This window comes from Monodelphis domestica, chromosome 2 (assembly GCF_027887165.1).
Source record: "Monodelphis domestica isolate mMonDom1 chromosome 2, mMonDom1.pri, whole genome shotgun sequence".
Lineage (NCBI taxonomy): Eukaryota > Metazoa > Chordata > Mammalia > Didelphimorphia > Didelphidae > Monodelphis > Monodelphis domestica.
This window is the reverse complement of record NC_077228.1, coordinates 442,620,189-442,638,768: the sequence shown is the minus strand read 5'-3', so window position 1 is coordinate 442,638,768 and position 18,580 is coordinate 442,620,189. Positions and strand designations below refer to the sequence as shown.

Genomic DNA, 18,580 nt, shown 5'->3' with positions numbered 1-18,580 from the left:
TACCCTCATAACCAATTGAGGTAGAGAGGTCAATTTTGCCCCAATACCCAAACGGTCTGTATCTGCCCCTTAAAGTTTTACTGTTTCCTCACCAGATAGAGAGAGAGGGGAGAGGAGAGAGAGAGAGAGAGAGAGAGAGAGAGAGAGAGAGAGAGAGAGAGAGAGAGAGAGAGAGAGAGAGAGAGAGAGAGAGAGGAGGGAGGGGGAGAGAAGGGATGGGGAGAGGGAAAGAGAGAAGAGGAGGAGGGAGGGAAGAGAGGGAAGGAGAGAGGAAGAGAGAAAGTGAGAAAGGGGGAGAGAAGGGGAGAGAGAGAAGGAGGGAGGGAAGAGATGGAGGAGAGGGAGAGAGAGAGAGAGAGAGAGAGAGAGAGAGAGAGAGAGAGAGAGAGAGAGAGAGAATAAATTGGAAGTAGTATAAAAGAAATGGCACTAGAATTAAGAGGGATTGAGAAAGGTTTCTTGCAGAAGGTGGACCTCTAGATGGGAAATGAAGGATTCCAGGGAAGCAAAAAGGTGAAGCTGAAGAAGGACAGAATTTCAGACTTGGGAGATAGCCTGTGAAGGCACTATGAGTCAGGAAGGAGTGTTGTGGGAGAAGAATAGCAAGGAAATGAAAATCACTGGATCGTGGAAGGAGTAGGTTATGGGGGCCTTTGAAAGCCAGAGGAGTTTATATTTGATCCTGAAGGCAAAAGAGAAGACACTTGAGTCCCTTCCAGAATAGCCATGCTGGCAGGCACAGGTCAGAGCATCACCTGGAGGCTAGAGAATACAGAGAGTACATGGATTGCCTGTGGGTCTGGGCCATAAGGAAAAGGCCCATCTGAAAGGTTTCTCTACCCAAATCATTCCTCATTTTTTTTTTCACTGAATGCAATTTCTTTTAAGTTACTGCTCAGGGACACTAACATCATGCATTAACCATTCTTCCATCTTTGCTTATTCTTTCCATTCTCAGAGCCTTAAACCTGATGAGGAAGACAATGAAAAAATGAAGCCATCCTTTATTGATTTGGTCAGAACACCTCAGATAAGGAAACATACCTTGATCTTGATGTACAACTGGTAAGATGGAACAAGAGGCATCAATCACTTCTGTTTGGGGTGGATGGAGGGAGAGGCTCTGGACCTGAGCTTGCCTCAAAGTAGGGAATTCCTGGTGTGGAAATCTCCTTCACAGATGCACATCAGCTTTTCATCTATAATTTAGCATCTTAGAAAGTAGCCTGGAGTATTAAAAGATTAAATGACTTAGTGGTCACTTGGTCAGGCTGTCCAAAGGAAGACTCTTTTTTTAACCCTTACCTTCCATCTTAGAATCAATACTTTATGGGGGCAGCTGGGTAGCTCAGTGGATTGAGAGCCAGGCCTAGAGATAGGAAGTCAATTCATAATACTGTGTATTGGTTCCAAGGCAGAAGAGTGGTAAGGGCTAGGCAATGGGGGTTAAGTGGCTTGACCAAGGTCACACAGCTAGGAAATATCTGAGGCTAGATTTGAACCCTGAAATGATTTTACTGAACAACTCTTCCTGGGTGTTAAGACATTCTCATTGATTTTTAGGATAGTCACAAATATATCTCACCAATGAGATAATTCATGTTTAAGCTACCTTTGGAGAAAAGAAATACCTGAGCACTGAGCAAGCTTTAAAAGCATATACTGTAATCTTTTGAGTGGGGGAAAGGGTCTCAGTTCTGGCTTTTGATTTCCAGGGCTTCTAGGAAGGAAATTGCCTCTACTTATATATGTGTGTGTGTGTGTGTGTGTAAACAACTGTCGTGCAATGTAAAGTTGTTGTTCTGATCTAATAAATTCCCCAGGATAAAATAATAGAGTGATAGATGAAGGTGACTTTTGACAACTCAGTGTTTGGAGGAGCCCATTTTCTTTCTGTTGCCTCCTTTTCTTGGATTGTCTTTGTAATTCATTGACAATTCTGAAAAATAGGTAGGGGAAATAAAAAAGTTACATATTGACTTTTTTTAAAACCCTTATTTTCTGTCTTAGCAACCACTCTAAGACGGAAGAGCAAGGGGTTAGGTAAATGAGGTTAAATGATTTGTCCAGATAATCTTTTTGTGCTCAAAGGGACAAAGGAGTTCATGTAGTCCAGTTGTTTCATTTTACAGAGGAGGAAATTGAAAGTGTCTGAGGTCAAATTTGAACCCAGGTCCTCCAGATTCCAGGCCTGGCTCTCTTCCACTGAGTCACCTTGCTGCCCCTTAAATATTTATGAAAGACTTGACTGGCAAGAAATTTTTAGTCATTGTTAGAAATGAAAAGATTGTCTCCAGCTTTCACAGATAACCGAGCACTGCCTCAATTAACAATGAACTTTGTATTATCTATTTTAATCACCAACAGGGCAGTCTGGAATCTTAAGAAAGACATTTGCACAGGGTCAAAGTCACACAGGCATGGCCAGCACATTTCATTAGAGTGAGAACACAGGGGATTTTAAAAAACTTAACTTTCATTGAATATTCAATCATAAAAGGAATTATTTTTGTTAGTTGATCTAAAAAAATTTAAATGTAATTTTTTTCAAATTTAAAATGAGATTTTCCTTTAAATTACTAAGGCACATTTTGGAGGAAGGCATCAGGGTATGCCTAGAGATACCTAGTATACCTTGTATAGAGCGGGAGGAGGGTCTTCTTTATTTGGTTCTCTGGTTCACTTCTTAGGATAATGTTTTTCAATGCACAAAATAAAATACATGTTATTACAAAGAAAATCAATTACAATTACAGTTAAGTATTTTTTTAAAATAAGCTATTTGTAACATAGTAGTCTTTCAAATCCACTAGGATTTGTTTTTTAAACCCTGAGTTAGATTGACTGGGGAGTCCACTGGCTCATTCTTTCAGACTGCCTAGCCAATAAATCACTTATGCTCGGATTGTTTCCTGGGGTATTATTAATTACTCATTACATCTGGGAGACTAAGATGAACAGTAACTGGCCAAAGCCCCTATTGCTGGGAAGAAGGAGTCAACAATTTCCTCCTACATTCTCCAGTTCCTCAGCCTGAGTCGGTGCCAGTTCTGAACTTTGACTCACAAGCCTTTCCCCTGTTTCCAACATCTGGTTCTGTTTGACCCAGATAAGAACCCGATAAAAATCACCCTAATTTCACCACATTGGCTCTCACTCCATTCATGACCCCTAGAGGATTGCCTTGTGTCCAGCATCCTCCTTTAACCATCCCAACATTGTGTATGTCCCCCTCAGTAAAGCTTACTTAATACACTTTCTCTTTGTTTGCTCCTTCACTAGGGATTTGTCTGGTGCCATTCCTCCTCCAGCCATAACAGTTCTCTCAGAAGCATGAACTGTAGTCCAAAGCTTTGAACAGCAACTCAGTAGCCACAACTAATTTCTGAGTATTTGACTTTGGGAATAAAAGGAGCAAAGGCTGAATAGAGAACCTCTTAATGGCAAGAACCCCATCCTTATCCCCAATATTAGGGCAATGACTAGGGGCTCTGCCCCAAATCTCATGTCCAGTCCTGGCAACCTAGGTAACAAGATAAAGGAGTGTACCTTTCCCTGTATAGACCTCAGTATCCAAATCTTCCCAGTCCTGTTTTAAGACACTAAACCAGGCTTTAAGACTCCTGGTGAAATGGGAAAAGCAAGGATCTTGGAATCAGAGGATTTGACTTAGAATCCCAGTTTTGCTATTTCCTAACTGTGGGGAAATTGCTTCAGTTCTCTGGGTCTCAATATCTTCCCTGTATAATTAGGGGTGTCAACAGGGACCTTCACTCAGGGGGAAACCTCTCCTGTGACAAGGTTAAAACCTGGGGTTTCTACCCTCAAACTAAAAAAACTGGGGATTTCTAGATTTCCATGTTGACAGGGAGTCATACCATATTGCCCCTAATGTCTCTCCCAACGATGTTCTATTAATCCTAAGACCAGATAGCACTGAGTCTAGGAAACTGCTTTGCCAAAATACTTGAGGTCACTCAAATTATCAGTATTACTTTAACCACAAAATTATACAGCATATTTGTCTTAAGCATCTATCATGGGGTTGGGGGCAAGTGGGACTGGACTTCCTTCTCTAGCCCACATATAAATCAATTTTTCAGGGAACTAGAATAGTATTAATTTCAATCCAATATCTTTCTATACAAGATGTTTATCATTGTAAACTTTGTTTTCCAACCCATCAAGAAGTAAGGAAGAGATCATCTTGGTTTCCTTTATCACAAAGGTCTTAACCTCATTCTGATTCTTTTCTCTGTGAAGGTTCACAAGTTCTGTGCTATATCAGGGTCTCATCATGCACCTGGGACTTGTAGGTGGGAATATCTATTTGGATTTCTTCTATTCTGCTCTGGTTGAGTTCCCAGCTGCATTCATCATTATCCTCACCATTGATCGAATTGGCCGGCGCTACCCTTGGGCTGCATCAAATATAGTGGCTGGGGCATCCTGCCTCATTTCAGCTTTTATTCCCAGTGGTAAGTTTAAGGGTCACTCTTTGGTTTGCCAGACAGACCATTCTATTCAGCTCTTTGAATGTTGGCACAGCACAAATAACTATTTCCAATGTTTATCAATAATGAGGATAAGGAACAAGAAATGGTGGAAAATATCTTCCTGTATAATTAAGGGGTCATCTTATATTACCCCTAATGTCTCTCCCAATGAGGTTCTATTGATCCTAAGATCATATAGCATTGAGCCTAGGAAACTGCTTTGCCAAAATACTTGAGGTCACTCAAATTATTGCTATTACTTTAACCACAAAATTACACAACATATTTGTCTTAGAATAAACTAATAACGAGAGTGAGGGAGAGAGAGAGAGAGAGAGAGAGAGATATTCAGGATAAAAACATATTAGAAATTCTACATTCCTTTCATCAGCAGTTGAAAATAAAATAGAGAACTCAAAGAGATATAAGGAACCAGAGCAGTGTAAAAAAACAAAACAGACAATTTAACAACAAACAAATGCTCAAACAGTATGAAACGAAAGGCAAAACAGAATCCCTGAGGAAGAAATATTTGCAGAAAATTTCTGCTCATCTATATAGTTATCAGAAATCCAACAATAAAAATACAATTTCAATCAAATGAGAAACAAAAACCTCACACATTATTAATATAATAAAAGATAATACAATTAAGTCAAGGGAAGTGACTGAAATTCAAGCTTCTCTGCAAAACTAGAAAGCAGCAGACACACAAGTTCATAGTCATTGACCCAACCGCATCATAGAAGGGCATGAATTATTAGCAAGATCCTTAACAAACTTCTTAGCTACAAGTCTGATCCCAAGGCATCACCTATCTATTATTGAAAGATAAAAACAATAATGGTGCCTCAAAATATAGGCCCATTTGATGTTTATATAAAATGTTTATAGCTCATATCACTAAAATCCATAAACACTTATAAGAAAACAATGTATCAGCTAAGGAACAAAAAAATGCAAGGCCAGAAAGTTTCATGAGTGTAAAGAGGAATTTATTACCAGTTTAATAACTATTAAACAGTTAAAAAGCACCATAACATTTATACTGAATTTGATGATTATTTTAAAGCCTTTGACTCAGTTCCATGCTCATAGTCTATTCATATGTTGCAATTTTTTTTTAAAATATGGCTTATTGGAATGCAAAAATAGTTGACATCCACATGGGAAGCCATTCTATATTTAAAACACACTATTGACAAAATGTCAAGAATAATTCATGTAAAACACATCACTTTTCAGGGAGATACTTTCAGCCCATTATGGTCATGCCTAACCTTAAACCTACCTTTGTTTCTCCTAAGTAGAACTAAGTATGACTTCCAAATCTTTTGATGTATGTGGATGACATCAAGCTACATGACTTCATTAAAAGAAGAATACATTAAATAGCTCCTTCGTCTCATAGAATTTTCCTCTACTAATACCAAAAATGTCCTTTGGACTAGACAAATATAAAATTCTTAATGTCTGCTAAAGAAAAAACCAATATTAACAGTTTCAGACTTGAGTCTGGAAGTCACATTAAATCTGTTTGTTACTGTTCCATCATTTCAGTCATATCCAACGCTTAGTGATCCCATTTGGGGTTTTCTTAACAGAGATATTGGAGTGGTTCACTAGTTACTTCTCTGGCCCATTTTACAGATGAAGAACTGAGTCAAGCAGGATTAAGTGACTAGCTCAGGGTCATACAGTTATTAACTATCTAAAGCTGGACTGAAGCTCAGACATTCCTGACTCCAAGCCTGGCACTCTGTCTAACTGCACAATTAAACCTATTAGTGAAAGCAAAAATTATAAATACCTCCATTTCTTCTAGGTAAAACATATGAAACATAAATATATTAAAAAGAAATCTGTATATGAATACATTAAAGACTTTTTTGGTATCCTGAAATCAAAATAATAGGAAGAACACATTAAAGCAATAACGCCTATACAAAATCACTTTTAATGTGTACTTTATGGAATACAAAACGAACCATCAGAGATCTGGAAAATAACAAAAATCTATTAATAAAATATAGGGCTCATTGCCCTCTGACAACTACAGATAAAAAAGAAAAGATCTTCAGCAAAAAAAGGAAAGAAAAGATGGGTGGATATTCTTAGAGCACATATATGAGAAACAGACCAATAATCTATAAAAAACCTTTTGGAGAAGACAAGGTGGCTCAGAGGTTTGAGAGACAGACCGAGAGATGGGAGGTCCTGAGTTCAAATCCAGTCTCAGACACTTCCTAGCTGGGTGACCCTGGCCAAATCACTTAACTCCCATTGCCTAGCCCTTAATATTCTTCTGCCTTGGAATTGGAATTGATTCAAAAGAGTCATTTTAAAAAATCATATATTTTAAAACTTTCATGATTTGAGATATGATAAATCCCCATAAGGCATCCAGGCAGTACATCTAGGATAGAGTTCTGGGACTGGAATCAGAAAGACTTCAGTTAAAATTTTGCCTCTGACATATACTATCTGTGTGACCCTAGAAAAGTCACTTAACCTGTTTGCCTCAGTATCTTCAAAAGCAAAATGGGAATAATAATAGTAGCGCCTCTCTCACAGAACTGTTTTGAGGATCAAATGATATATTTGTAAAGTATTTTGTGCAGTGCCTGGGACATGGAATATGCTTTACTTATTTCCTTTAGGGTTTATTCCCTTCATTTCCTTTCCTTTTTCCGTATACTCAAAATATTCTGAAAAATTCATCCAATAAACTTTCCTGGATCCAGACCATGATGACAGACTGAATCGTCACTCACAATTGCCCAGATATATTATTGATACATAAAAATTTAAGAACAACATTTTGCCATGACAAAAATTCATAATGTCCATGTTATATGAAAAACTTTTTAAATATGGAGACCTAAAAATAGATAACAAAACCATATGGGAATAGGATGTGGTATGCACCATCCTAACTGTCTTTTCTGCTATTAGAGTGGTATCAAGAACACTTTCTGAGAGTTGGCAGAAGACACTGATACTGATACTTACATTTAATTGCAAAAAAAAAAATGTTGTTTTACCCCCCTGCAATACTCCACAAAATTAAATATAAATAAATAATAATCAGATAGCAACTTGTCCAATGAACATTTCTATCTGAACTCCATAGAATAAGAATGAGATAAGAACAAACAGGTTAACATCCTTATATTGCAAATACAGAACTTGAAATATCCTTGAGAATTCAATGAATAAAATTGGACTAGAATCAGATCATCATTACATATAGAACTATCACTCTCATTATTTAAACATAAATTAGTTCATGCAAATTTAAGAATAGTATTTTTCGAAGATATTGCCATGCCTACTATTCATAATCTTTTAGCAATATAGAATGGAAAACTTTCAAAATACAGGAGAAAAAAATCAAAATAGTATGAGAATAGGAGGAAGTGTCCTTCATACCCATTGCCCTCTCTGGGACTCAACCTGTCCCATGAAATTTTTCAGTGAACTTACATTCTATACTTGTAGTCAATTACAAAAAACTCAGTTATTTTAATCTATCTGTATTATCATTTATAAAACATTAAATATAATAGAATTATAGCAGGATAAGGTCATGTCTTATGACTGTTTCTATCTAAATTCTATTTAAAGATTTTAAAAGATGAGAATGCAAAAAAATAATAGTTTATATGTATATGATGCCATAGTTTACAAAGTACATTCTTCATATGAACTTTGAACCATGCTAATTATACAAGCACTTTTAACTTTATCAATTATACCCCATGCTGAAAGAAATTAACTGACTTGTTTGAGATCACAGAAGTATAAAATATTGTGTTTTATTTGATGTCTTCATGCCCCAAGTCCAATATTCTTCCCACTATTGCTTTTCATACAATCAAAGAATGGTTGACTTTGAATTGAAAGGGACCTTATGGGTCATCTCATTCAGCCCCTCATTTTACAGTTAAATTTCTGGAGGCTCAGAGAATCATTTGCTCAAGATCACATAGGTAGTAAGTGGAAGATCCAGGACTCACACTCATGTCTACTGATAGCAAACCCAGTGTTTTTCTGCTATATTGCACTGCCTCAAAAAAGATAAAACACTGTGAAACCACATATAGGTATTCCTTCCACATCATGACTTTCCCCATTGCAGTTTCAATATATCATGGGTCAGCATAAGAATTTATGTAGAGAATTTCAAAGGTTATTTTCAAATATATTTCTATACATGCAATATACTTAGTGTTCATCTCAAATTCATTTAATTTTTCTTAATTTTCATATTTATTTGGTATTTTTTACTTCTTTTTCATATGATATTTTTACTTAACATTGACCTACATGTAACCTATGACCAAATACTTACCCCAGATTTACAATAAGGTTCTGTAAACATCCCATAAGAGAAAAAAGAAGAAATTCAGACTTCTTCTCTAATACAAAGGGAAAGCCAAAAATTGCATGTGAATTTTCCAGATCATGGGGAAATCATGCCCCAAACCCCTATAATGTGGATGGAATAGTTGTAATTGTTTGTTCTCTTACCCTTCTCTAGCTTACATTCTGAGCTGTCCATGCACAAAATACAACACCAAAGACCTAAGTTAAAGAAAATGAAAGATCATTTGAACATGGAATTCCAGTTGACTACTTCAAGTAGGCACTACCTATCAAAAATATTTCTAAATTTCCCTCTTCTCAAATATGTGCATGAATGAGTGGGTTGGGGACAGAATATATCTTAAAGGTCAACAGAAAAGTCTGCTCCCCATACAAGAGTCTGGATCAAACAATTCACTTGGGAGGCAGCCTTCATAGTTCGTCTATTCTTCATGAAGTGCCAAAGGGTCACTGTAGAGCCATCAAAGGGCCAAATAAGTATCCTGGAGAGAGAGAGAGGTACTACTAGAAGTCCCTAAAAAAGCTCACCATCCTGTAAGATTATCAAGTTGACCAGGAATTCACCTGATGTCCTCCCTATATTCTTCCCTCTTTGACTAGACTATAAGTTCCAAGAAGACTGGGACCCATCTTAGTTAAACTTTGCATCTACCCTGGCACTATCATAATCCTAGTGTTTTATATACAGTAGATGTTTAATAAATGTTTGTTGGACTAAATTAGAATAAAGTGGAATGGATGATTTTCTGAAATTTTAATTGATGTTTGCCTGTTATTTAGAGAAGTCATCGTTGCTCCCTCCCTGATCCCTGAGATATAGAAACTCACATTATTGTAAGATTATGTGCTATCATGGCTGTAAGCATGAGTATTTTTCTCATTCCAATCTATGTGTTGAAATCTTTGCCCTCTAGATCTAATGTGGCTAAAGGTTGCAGTTGCATGCCTGGGTCGAATGGGCATCACAATAGCATATGAAATGGTTTGCCTGGTCAATACTGAACTGTATCCCACATTCATCAGGTAAGTGGAATTTGCTCAACATGAAGAACGATAGTTGAAATGACCAGAAATGTTGGGCTATTGATGCCACAACAATTACACAAAATTTGATGTTTTTGAGCAAGTAGCAGAGTGTCATAGGGGGCACTTTACTTTTGTAAAGCCTACAAAAGCAAATTGTGGGCAGAATACAAAGAACTTAAAGGGAAACCAAGAATGTTGGGGGAAAGACTTGAAATTCCTCAGAAAAAGTGCCAAATTACAAAATGGAAGTTCAGCTTAAAGAGCTAATGAAATGAGGGGGCATATGAAGCTCAGAGCTTCATGGGGGAAGCAACCTGACTTCAGATGTTGATACTTTGAGCTTTCATTGAAAAGAAAAATTATTGTTTCTCCCTTGAAATTTTGACTAAAAATTATCATATAAAGAGCAGTTAGGTGAGTCCTAGGTTCAAATTTGACCTCAGACACTTCCCAGCTGTGTGACTTTGGGCAAATCACTTAACTCCCATTGCCTTGTCCTTACCACTCTTCTGCCTGAAGACCAATAATTTTTATCAATTCTAAAACAGAAGGTAAGAGTTCTTAAAAACCATCCTATAAGGAGACTAAATCAATCATTCATTTCCCTCCTACTTTGAAAAAAAATGCTAATGATTGCCTAAAGAAAAGATATCTTAGGGACCTAAGAAAATATCTGAAGTATTTGGGGATATTGTTTTTGGGGTGTTGATTGATGTATTTTGATTGATAAAAAAAATTATATTTTTAGGAATCTTGGTGTAATGGTCTGCTCTACAATGTGTGACATTGGTGGAATGGTAACACCATTCCTTGTCTACAGGTTGATTGAGATCTGGAATGAACTCCCCCTAGTGGTTTTTGGTAAGAGTGAAATCTTGCTCTTTGCAGAATGAAAAAACAATTATCCAAAACACAATTTCTAAGTACCTTTGTTATTCCATCAGAAAATAAGGGTCATATAATTATTTTCTGATCGTTGAGAAATGGGCAACTCAAAATTGTACTTCTGTTTATAGTTTCTGCTTTCCTTACCATTTCATCAGAACCCCTAATAGAAAGATTTTCTCTCTCCATACATTCTAAGGTCCAAACAAAATGGCTTACTTGCTCCATCTCCCACCTCTGGAACTTTGTTCTGACTGTTCACAATGCATAAAATATTATCACCATCCTCTTCTTTGCCTTTTGGAAACCCTAGTTTACTTCAGAGTTTAGCTCAAATGCCAACAAGAAAGAGGAAAGAGGAAGGAAGGAAGGAAGGAAGGAAGGAAGGAAGGAAGGAAGGAAGGAAGGAAGGAAGGAAGGAAGGAAGGAAGGAAGGAAGGAAGGAAGGAAGGAAGGAAGGAAGGAAGGAAGGAAGGAAGGAAGGAAGGAAGGAAGGAAGGAAGGAAGGAAGGAAGGAAGGAAGGAAGGAAGGAAGGAAGGAAGGAAGGAAGGGTCTCCCCATTCCCCTTGCAATTTGTTAGCATTCTTCTTTACCAAAATCACACACACACACACACACACACACACACACACACACACACACAATGTTTATCTGTATTCATGTCTTTTTCTGACTCAGTCAATTTAAACTCCTTGAAGTCAGGAAGTATATCTATTTGTATTTGTAATATAATCAACTGCAAAAAAAATAGTAATTTTAATTACACTTGAGAAATTTGTGAGGAATAATTTAGCATATGGAAATATTTGCAAATGTAAATACTATTTTGTGAATGGTATTGCACTCTTCATCAGGTAATTGCACCTCCAAGCATCTCCCCAGAGAATGAACTTATCTCTATTTATTGAGCATCCAATGTGTTCTTTGCATTCTGGAAGGCAACAATAGCAAGGCTCTGGAATAATCTTGGAAGTTTGGAGAAGTGTGGAAAATGCCTGCTCTGCTGTCTCTATTTTTTAAAAGACAAAATGAACAAAATATAAATTGGAGAGAAATGGGAACAAAATGGAGATGTATGAAAGGCAGGGTAGTGTAATCAAAAGAGCCCAGCACGGAATTTGAAATTAGTATGGATTTGAAGACTAAGTATTCTAGTTAGCACCTGTATACTAAGTGTATGACTGAGATACTCAGTCTCTGCATCTCAGTTTCCTCATCTTGAAAATATAGCAGTTGAATAAGATGATTTCTAAAGCCCCTTCCAATTCTAAACCCCATTACCTTAAGAATTTAGGAGAGACAGAAATGTACTAAAAATTAACTATATTTTTAATATCATTCTATTATAACTTTCTTTTTGGTCTGGACCTGTAATTTCATTGCTGTAGGAAAGCTCTGGTGAGAAAATCCCTTTCACCATTGCAGATGGTTGTATTATCTGCAACTTAGTCTTAGAATAGCCCAATTCTCAAACTTCTCTGGATCTTCAATCAGATCATACCAACTAACCATAGGTGTCCCCCAAAGCTCTGCCCTTGATTCTCTTTCTCTCCTCTTTCCATACTATGTCTCATTAGCTCCCACCAATTCAATTATGCAGATCATTCTCAGATCTATTTTTTCCAGACCCTAATCTCTCTCCTGACCTTCAGTCTCACATCGCAACTGCCTATTAGATATTATGATCTGGATGGCACATAGGCATCTTCATCTCAACATGTGCAAAACAGAACTCAGTATTTCCCCCAAAAACTGTCCCCTCTTCCTAACTTCTTTATTGCTATTGAGGGAGTCTCCAATCTTCCAGTCACCTGGACTTGTAACCTAGATGTCAACCTTGACTCTTTCCTCTCCTATATCAGTGAATCAATGAACATTCATTTAAATACTTACTATATGTATGGCAGGCATTGTGCTAAATGCTAGGTATTCAAATGCAAAAAAGAAAAGCAGCCCCTGTCCCAAAGGAGCTTAAAATCTAATGGATGAAGATAATACTCAAAAGGAGCCTGAAAAATTGGAGGGGGGAGGTACCCATCTTGGAATTGGAATTGAAAATTCCAAAGAAATTCAGTTGGGAGGGGAATGAAAAAATGGATGACCTTGGCACCTTTCTTAAATGGAGGGTTTGGGAGGAGCTCTCCACTCTGTCTTCCAAAAGAGGAGTTCCAGGGGAGGAAAGTGATGAGGAATGAGTCTAGTTCTACCTTTACATCAGCTTTCTCATATGTTTCTTTCTCTCTTCTAACACTGCCATCAACATGGTACAAGTCCCATCATCTCACATCTAGACTATTGTAATAGCTTCCTGGCTGGTCTTCCTATCTCAAGTATATCCACTGCTCAGCTGCCCAGCTGATCTTCCTAAAGCCCAGCTTTGACCAAACGCAGTCTCTCTTGCCCATTTCAGTTAACCCCATTGGCTGCATATTAGTCCCCAAGTCAAATATAAATTCCTCTATTTGGCTTTTAAGGTCCTTCACAACATGACCCATTCTCACCTTTCCGATCTTCTTATATTCTCCTCCCTTAATTGGGGACATTGGTTTCTGTTCCTTGCATGAGATCTTCCATCTCCAACTCATTTTTTTTCCCATTGGCTCTCCTTGATGCCTGGAATGCCCTCTTTCCTTAGCTCTAACTCCTGTCTTCACTTAAGCCTCATTGAATTAAAATCCCACTTTTTTCATGAAGTCTTTCTGGTCCCCCTCAATTCTAGTGCTGTCCCTTTGAGATTATCTCCATTTTTTCCTGCTTGTATCTTGTACATACATAGTTGTGGGCATGTTGCCTCCCTCATTAGAATGTGAACTCCCTGAGAACACAGACTGCTTTTGCCTTTCTTTGTATCTTCAGCTCATAGCACAGAACTTGGTCTTATTATATGTTTGATAAATGTTGTTGACTTGTTTGTTTGACAGTTCATCTCCTGGTCATTTTGGCCACCAAATTTATTTTCTAACATCAAAGGTTCAGAATAATGTGGACTGACTGGCTACAGATGAACTTGAACTCGATTTTCCAGAGTTTCTTTTTCCTGTAAGGAATTTTAATTATGCCTAGTTTGGGTGTTCATATCGTATTTACAATGGAAAACAGGGTTAACAAGCAGTTGTAAAAGCATCTGCAAATAAGTATGGTACAATGGTTTTTAAAAAATCAAGTTCACCCTAATTATAAAGCATCACATTCTTTAGCTCTTAATGGGACTGCACATGTGTTGTCTAGATTCTGACTGTGTATGTTTAACTTCTAGCTGTGGTTGGCTTAATAGCTGGGGTGTTGGTATTGATGCTCCCTGAGACCAAAGGGATGGCCTTACCTGAGACCATTGAAGAGGTTGAAAATATGAAGAGGTAATGTGTCGTGTCTCCTAAAGAAAAAAGGAAAACCTGCTCCACCATTGCTACCAAGTTGTCTCTACAGAATGTGTCTCAAACATTTCTGTTGTTTGTATCTGGGCCAAATGTGTCGGGTATAGTCCAAGAATGCAAGACTTGCCCCAGTTCTTAGTTCTTAAGACCATTTGTACACAGCTGTTGAGAAAAAATGCAGAGAGGTCTAGAATCAGAGTATCACAGAATCTGAGTTGATTGGCTTTTGCGGTCACTAACTCCAACCTCCCACTCAACTCAGGAATTCCTTTTAGAACCTCTCTGATACCTAATAAGTCATTCAGCCTCTGCTTGAACACTTTCAGATTCTTTCATAGAAGTTTTTATAGCTGGGGCTCTCAAAAGAAGAAATTAGGCATGTACATCTCCATACATGTTTCTTTTTTAATTACAAAGAAGTTTCTTTTTTTCCCCCTTGACCTAATTTTCAGCTCACTGCTTTTGTTTTTTCCTATTCACATCCAGTTTTCTGTACTCCCCCCCCCCCATTTAATCTTGCCTCTTTTTAAATTTTTGTCTAATGAAGAGATCATATTGCTAAAAGTCCCAAATCAGGGTTGACCTGAAATGACCTGGACCAGTCCCTGAAATCTAAATCAACCATCTATTTTGAAAAATTTTAAACAGGAAATAACTTATACCAAAAGAGAGTTAGTTATTTCCTATCAAGTGTCAAAAGCTGTGCTCAGTGTATTAGCTCACTTTCTCTGAAGTGGGAATATGTGCAGGCTTATTATGCATGCTGCCAAAGAAGCATTCCTAGGATTTGCACAGTTTGGGAGGAGGAGTATCTAGCCCTATAATTCTATCAGTTTGGGGCATTCCCACTGTGGGGACTCCTTCCATCCAGACAGATAGCTAGTTTAATTGTAATTTATAGCCTTGACAAGTTGCCTGGAACAACTAGCTAGTATGTGTCAGAGGCAGATCCGAACCCTGGAATTCCTAACTCTGAGACTGGTCTACTGTCCACTATGCTATGCTAGTTCAAACACAAAATGCTTCATAGAAGGTAGCTTAGTACTGAGGGAAGCATCCTGAGTGCTCCCGACACATGCTAGAGTCGGGAGATTTGGGTTCAGAGCTTGGCTTTGACACTTATTCTCCGAGTGACTGAAGGTAAGTTTTTTTACCACTCTGCACTTTATTTACCAAACAGAACAATTTCTAAGATCCTATTCCAGCCCTACTTACTGACCAAGTCATATGCTTTTTCCTTAGAATTTCAGTCATCTGGTGATTCTTTCTGAGTCCATCATCTGTGAATGATGAATATTTTTAATAGTTTTTTTGTCTCTTAGGATTTACATGCCAGTCAAGCAGACACTATAATGCACAGATACTGACCATATTCATTCATTTAAATTGCTTCTATTGCAGTAACCCACAGAAACTTCTCCTAAGAGATAACTGAGAGTTTGTGTTTCAATATTACAATGGAAATTCTTTCCTCAAAAATGAGAACTTGGTTCTCACGTGGCCATAAACAAAGGCATGCCTAAAAGAGATGGCCAAAGCAGAAACACGAGGGAATTGGTATGTTCCACCTGAGAACTTACAGATAATTATGGAAATCTGAGCAATGACCCATAATAAACTCTTTTACATCACATCTGTGAGATACTATAAGTTAGGGCTGTAAATCAAGTGTTATAGGGATATTCATCAACCATTTACCTATGATCTTTTCCCTTTCTTGGAATACAGAGTCTTCAGGAGGATCATCGAGGCATTAAAAAAGACTATCCAAATTAAATTCTTCCCTTTTTAGAATATAGGGTGGGAGGAAATTAACCCTCTCCTCCAGAGTCTTTCTCCTGCTTTCTACTTTAAGAAACAGAGGCAATAGAACATAGTTGTGACCTCTGTCTAATCTAACATGAAATTTATAATCTCTCATCTATTTTCCTTCATACAAAAAGGACTGAGTAAAAAGGCTTTGGGCCAGTCCTGTTGCCTAGATTAGAAAGGAATGACAAGCCCACTGTGTTTATTATTCATTAGTTTGAGTTTCTCATTTGAGAATGGCAGGTCAGACTCCATTGTGAAGTTGTCTAACTGTACCCTTATTGTACCCTTATTGCCAGTCATTCTCCCTCTTTATCTGAAGTTGTTGTGAGGGCTTTTCTTTGACCTCTAATATCTTCATTATTTCTTTCTTGCCTCACCATCTTGTTTTTTCTCCACAGAAAAAGAAAAACTAAAGAGAAAAGTATTTACCTCCAGGTCCAGAAACCAGAAGTCATGCATACCTAAGAAGAAAGAAAATTAACCCCAGTTATGGCCTGCCTTCATGATCTAAAAGCTAGAAGCAGAATTATTCGCCCAACACAAACCCCATACAATCTTATTTCCTTTCATGCCTCCTAATCTTAGCTCTATATTCTAATGGAACTTGTAATACTATTGGTCCAGAGAACCTAGGGTGCTCCATCCTGTCAAACCCCCTCCAGTTCTCTCCAGATCCCAGGATAATAACCATCAATTTGTATAGGAACTATTCCACATTTGTGTTTCCTTTAAGGACTCCTTTCCCCATATTCACTTGTACACAGAAACAATGAAAACAATAGGGGGAGTTGGAGAGAAACACAATCACTTATAAAAGAAGAAAATGTATTTTCCTGATTGAAAAAAAAAAAAGATTATGTACCTGATTATCCACAATGGGTAGTGATATTTTTAAGTGAGCCCTTCTGTACCATGAATGAGGAAAATTCCAAATATTATACTTATTTTCTGTGGCTTATTTGAATTCTTGCTATGAGATTTAGAAATTCCAAATCCCAGTACTGTGGAATCAGTCATTTCTTTTTGACTTCAGACTGGATGGTACTTGAGTACTCCTATAGCAATGCTAACAGAGGTCATCTTTAAAGATCTGGAAGGCGTTGCAACAACTAGTCAGGGTCCTATTAGGATGGTATCATTAAAGATACACAGATGGTCAAGATTTTGCAGGCTAGAGAAAATTACAAAGAAAGACACACGAATTTTGCTTTCTATATGTATCTCCAAGACAAAGATGAAATGCTATTGAGTTTGGTCGAGATTGAAACAGTAATAATAGTATCACTTTGATATAGAGAATATTATTAGTAAGTGTAAGAACTCTAACTCCAGTCCAGGGACCTAAAGCCAGTCTGAGTATTCTTCTCTCTACCTCACAAGATTAAGTCTTTTATACAAGGGATAGATGGCATGGAAAGCTGAAGGAAGGAGCTGGAAAGAGGGCTTGAAGTCAGGAAGTCCTGAGTTAAGCATCTTGCCTAAGACACTTACCTAGCTTTGTAATCCTTGGAAAACCACTTAACCATACTGTGTCTGTTTCCTCATCTGTAAAAGGGGAAAGAAATAAGCATCCATTAAGTACCTGCTATGTTACAGTCACTGTGCTAAGTATTTTTTTATAAATTTGATCTTTGATTCTCGCAACAATCCTTTGAGACAGGTACTCTTATTAACCATCATTCCTCAACTGTAAAATGAAGGATTTAAACGCTATGGCCTCAAAATAGCCTTTCAACTCTACTCCAATGATTTCATAAGAAAAAAAAATACTGGGCAAAATAAAAAATAAACAGTAGTAAAATTATTCTCCCACAAATACTCATCCCCCTCAGTGACTATTAAACACACAGAGGGAACATGTTTTGCCAGTGTATGTGTATAGAGGAAAGGGCAGCTAAGTAGCAGAACAAGTAGAGTTCTGGGTCTGAAGTGAGGAAGACTCATTTGAGGTCAAATCTAGCCTCAGACACAAAACCTATTTGCCTCAGTTTCTTTATCTGTAAAAGGAGCTGGAAAAAGAAATGGCAAACCACTATAGCTAGTATCTCTGCCAAGAAAATCCCAAATTTAGTCACAAAGAGTTGGATGTGACTGAAATGATTTAACAGCAACAAGTTCAACAGAAACTTTGATAAATACAGGACACTACAAGTAAAAATGAAGAACAACTTAAAAACATATAAAGGAATACCTATGAAAGGAACACATGTGGTCATGACAACTTGTGTCTCTGCTGCTGCAGGCTCACGAACATATTCTGGGGATATTACTATGATGGTTCATCTACGCCAGCTCTCTCCTGCTTTGGTTCCATTGAGCACAAGATTGTAGGAGTTTTTACTTGTGTCTTCTGGCTCCAGTCACTATTATTCTTCCTTGCATTTGGATAAATGGGCTCTGCCATGTTCTTTTAGTTCAAAATCCTAAGGGTTTCTGTGCCATAACTCTCTTAGAAAAAGGCAGAAATCCAAACACATTTAGTCATAAGACCAGAGAAGAAAGAAGAATAAAAAAAAACAAAACCTTCCTACAGTAGGAAAAAAACATGCAGGCATTTTTCTGTCAAGGTATAATCCACCTGAACCTTGATTAGAAAG

The 18,580-nt window shown here is 37.5% G+C and overlaps 1 protein-coding gene across 1 annotated transcript in view; it reads left to right on the top strand.

Annotated features, from left to right (window-relative positions):
* The window catches only part of SLC22A2 (solute carrier family 22 member 2), a 48,509-nt gene extending 30,879 nt beyond the window's left edge, over nt 1-17,630 (top strand). Inside the window, exons 6-11 of the mRNA XM_001381437.4 lie at nt 959-1,065; nt 4,264-4,478; nt 9,800-9,908; nt 10,660-10,772; nt 14,054-14,153; nt 16,382-17,630. Coding sequence (XP_001381474.2) covers nt 959-1,065; nt 4,264-4,478; nt 9,800-9,908; nt 10,660-10,772; nt 14,054-14,153; nt 16,382-16,448 — 711 coding nt within the window. The 3' untranslated portion in view covers nt 16,449-17,630. The remainder of the gene's footprint in view (nt 1-958; nt 1,066-4,263; nt 4,479-9,799; nt 9,909-10,659; nt 10,773-14,053; nt 14,154-16,381) is intronic.
* Nucleotides 17,631-18,580: the final 950 nt, after the last annotated feature.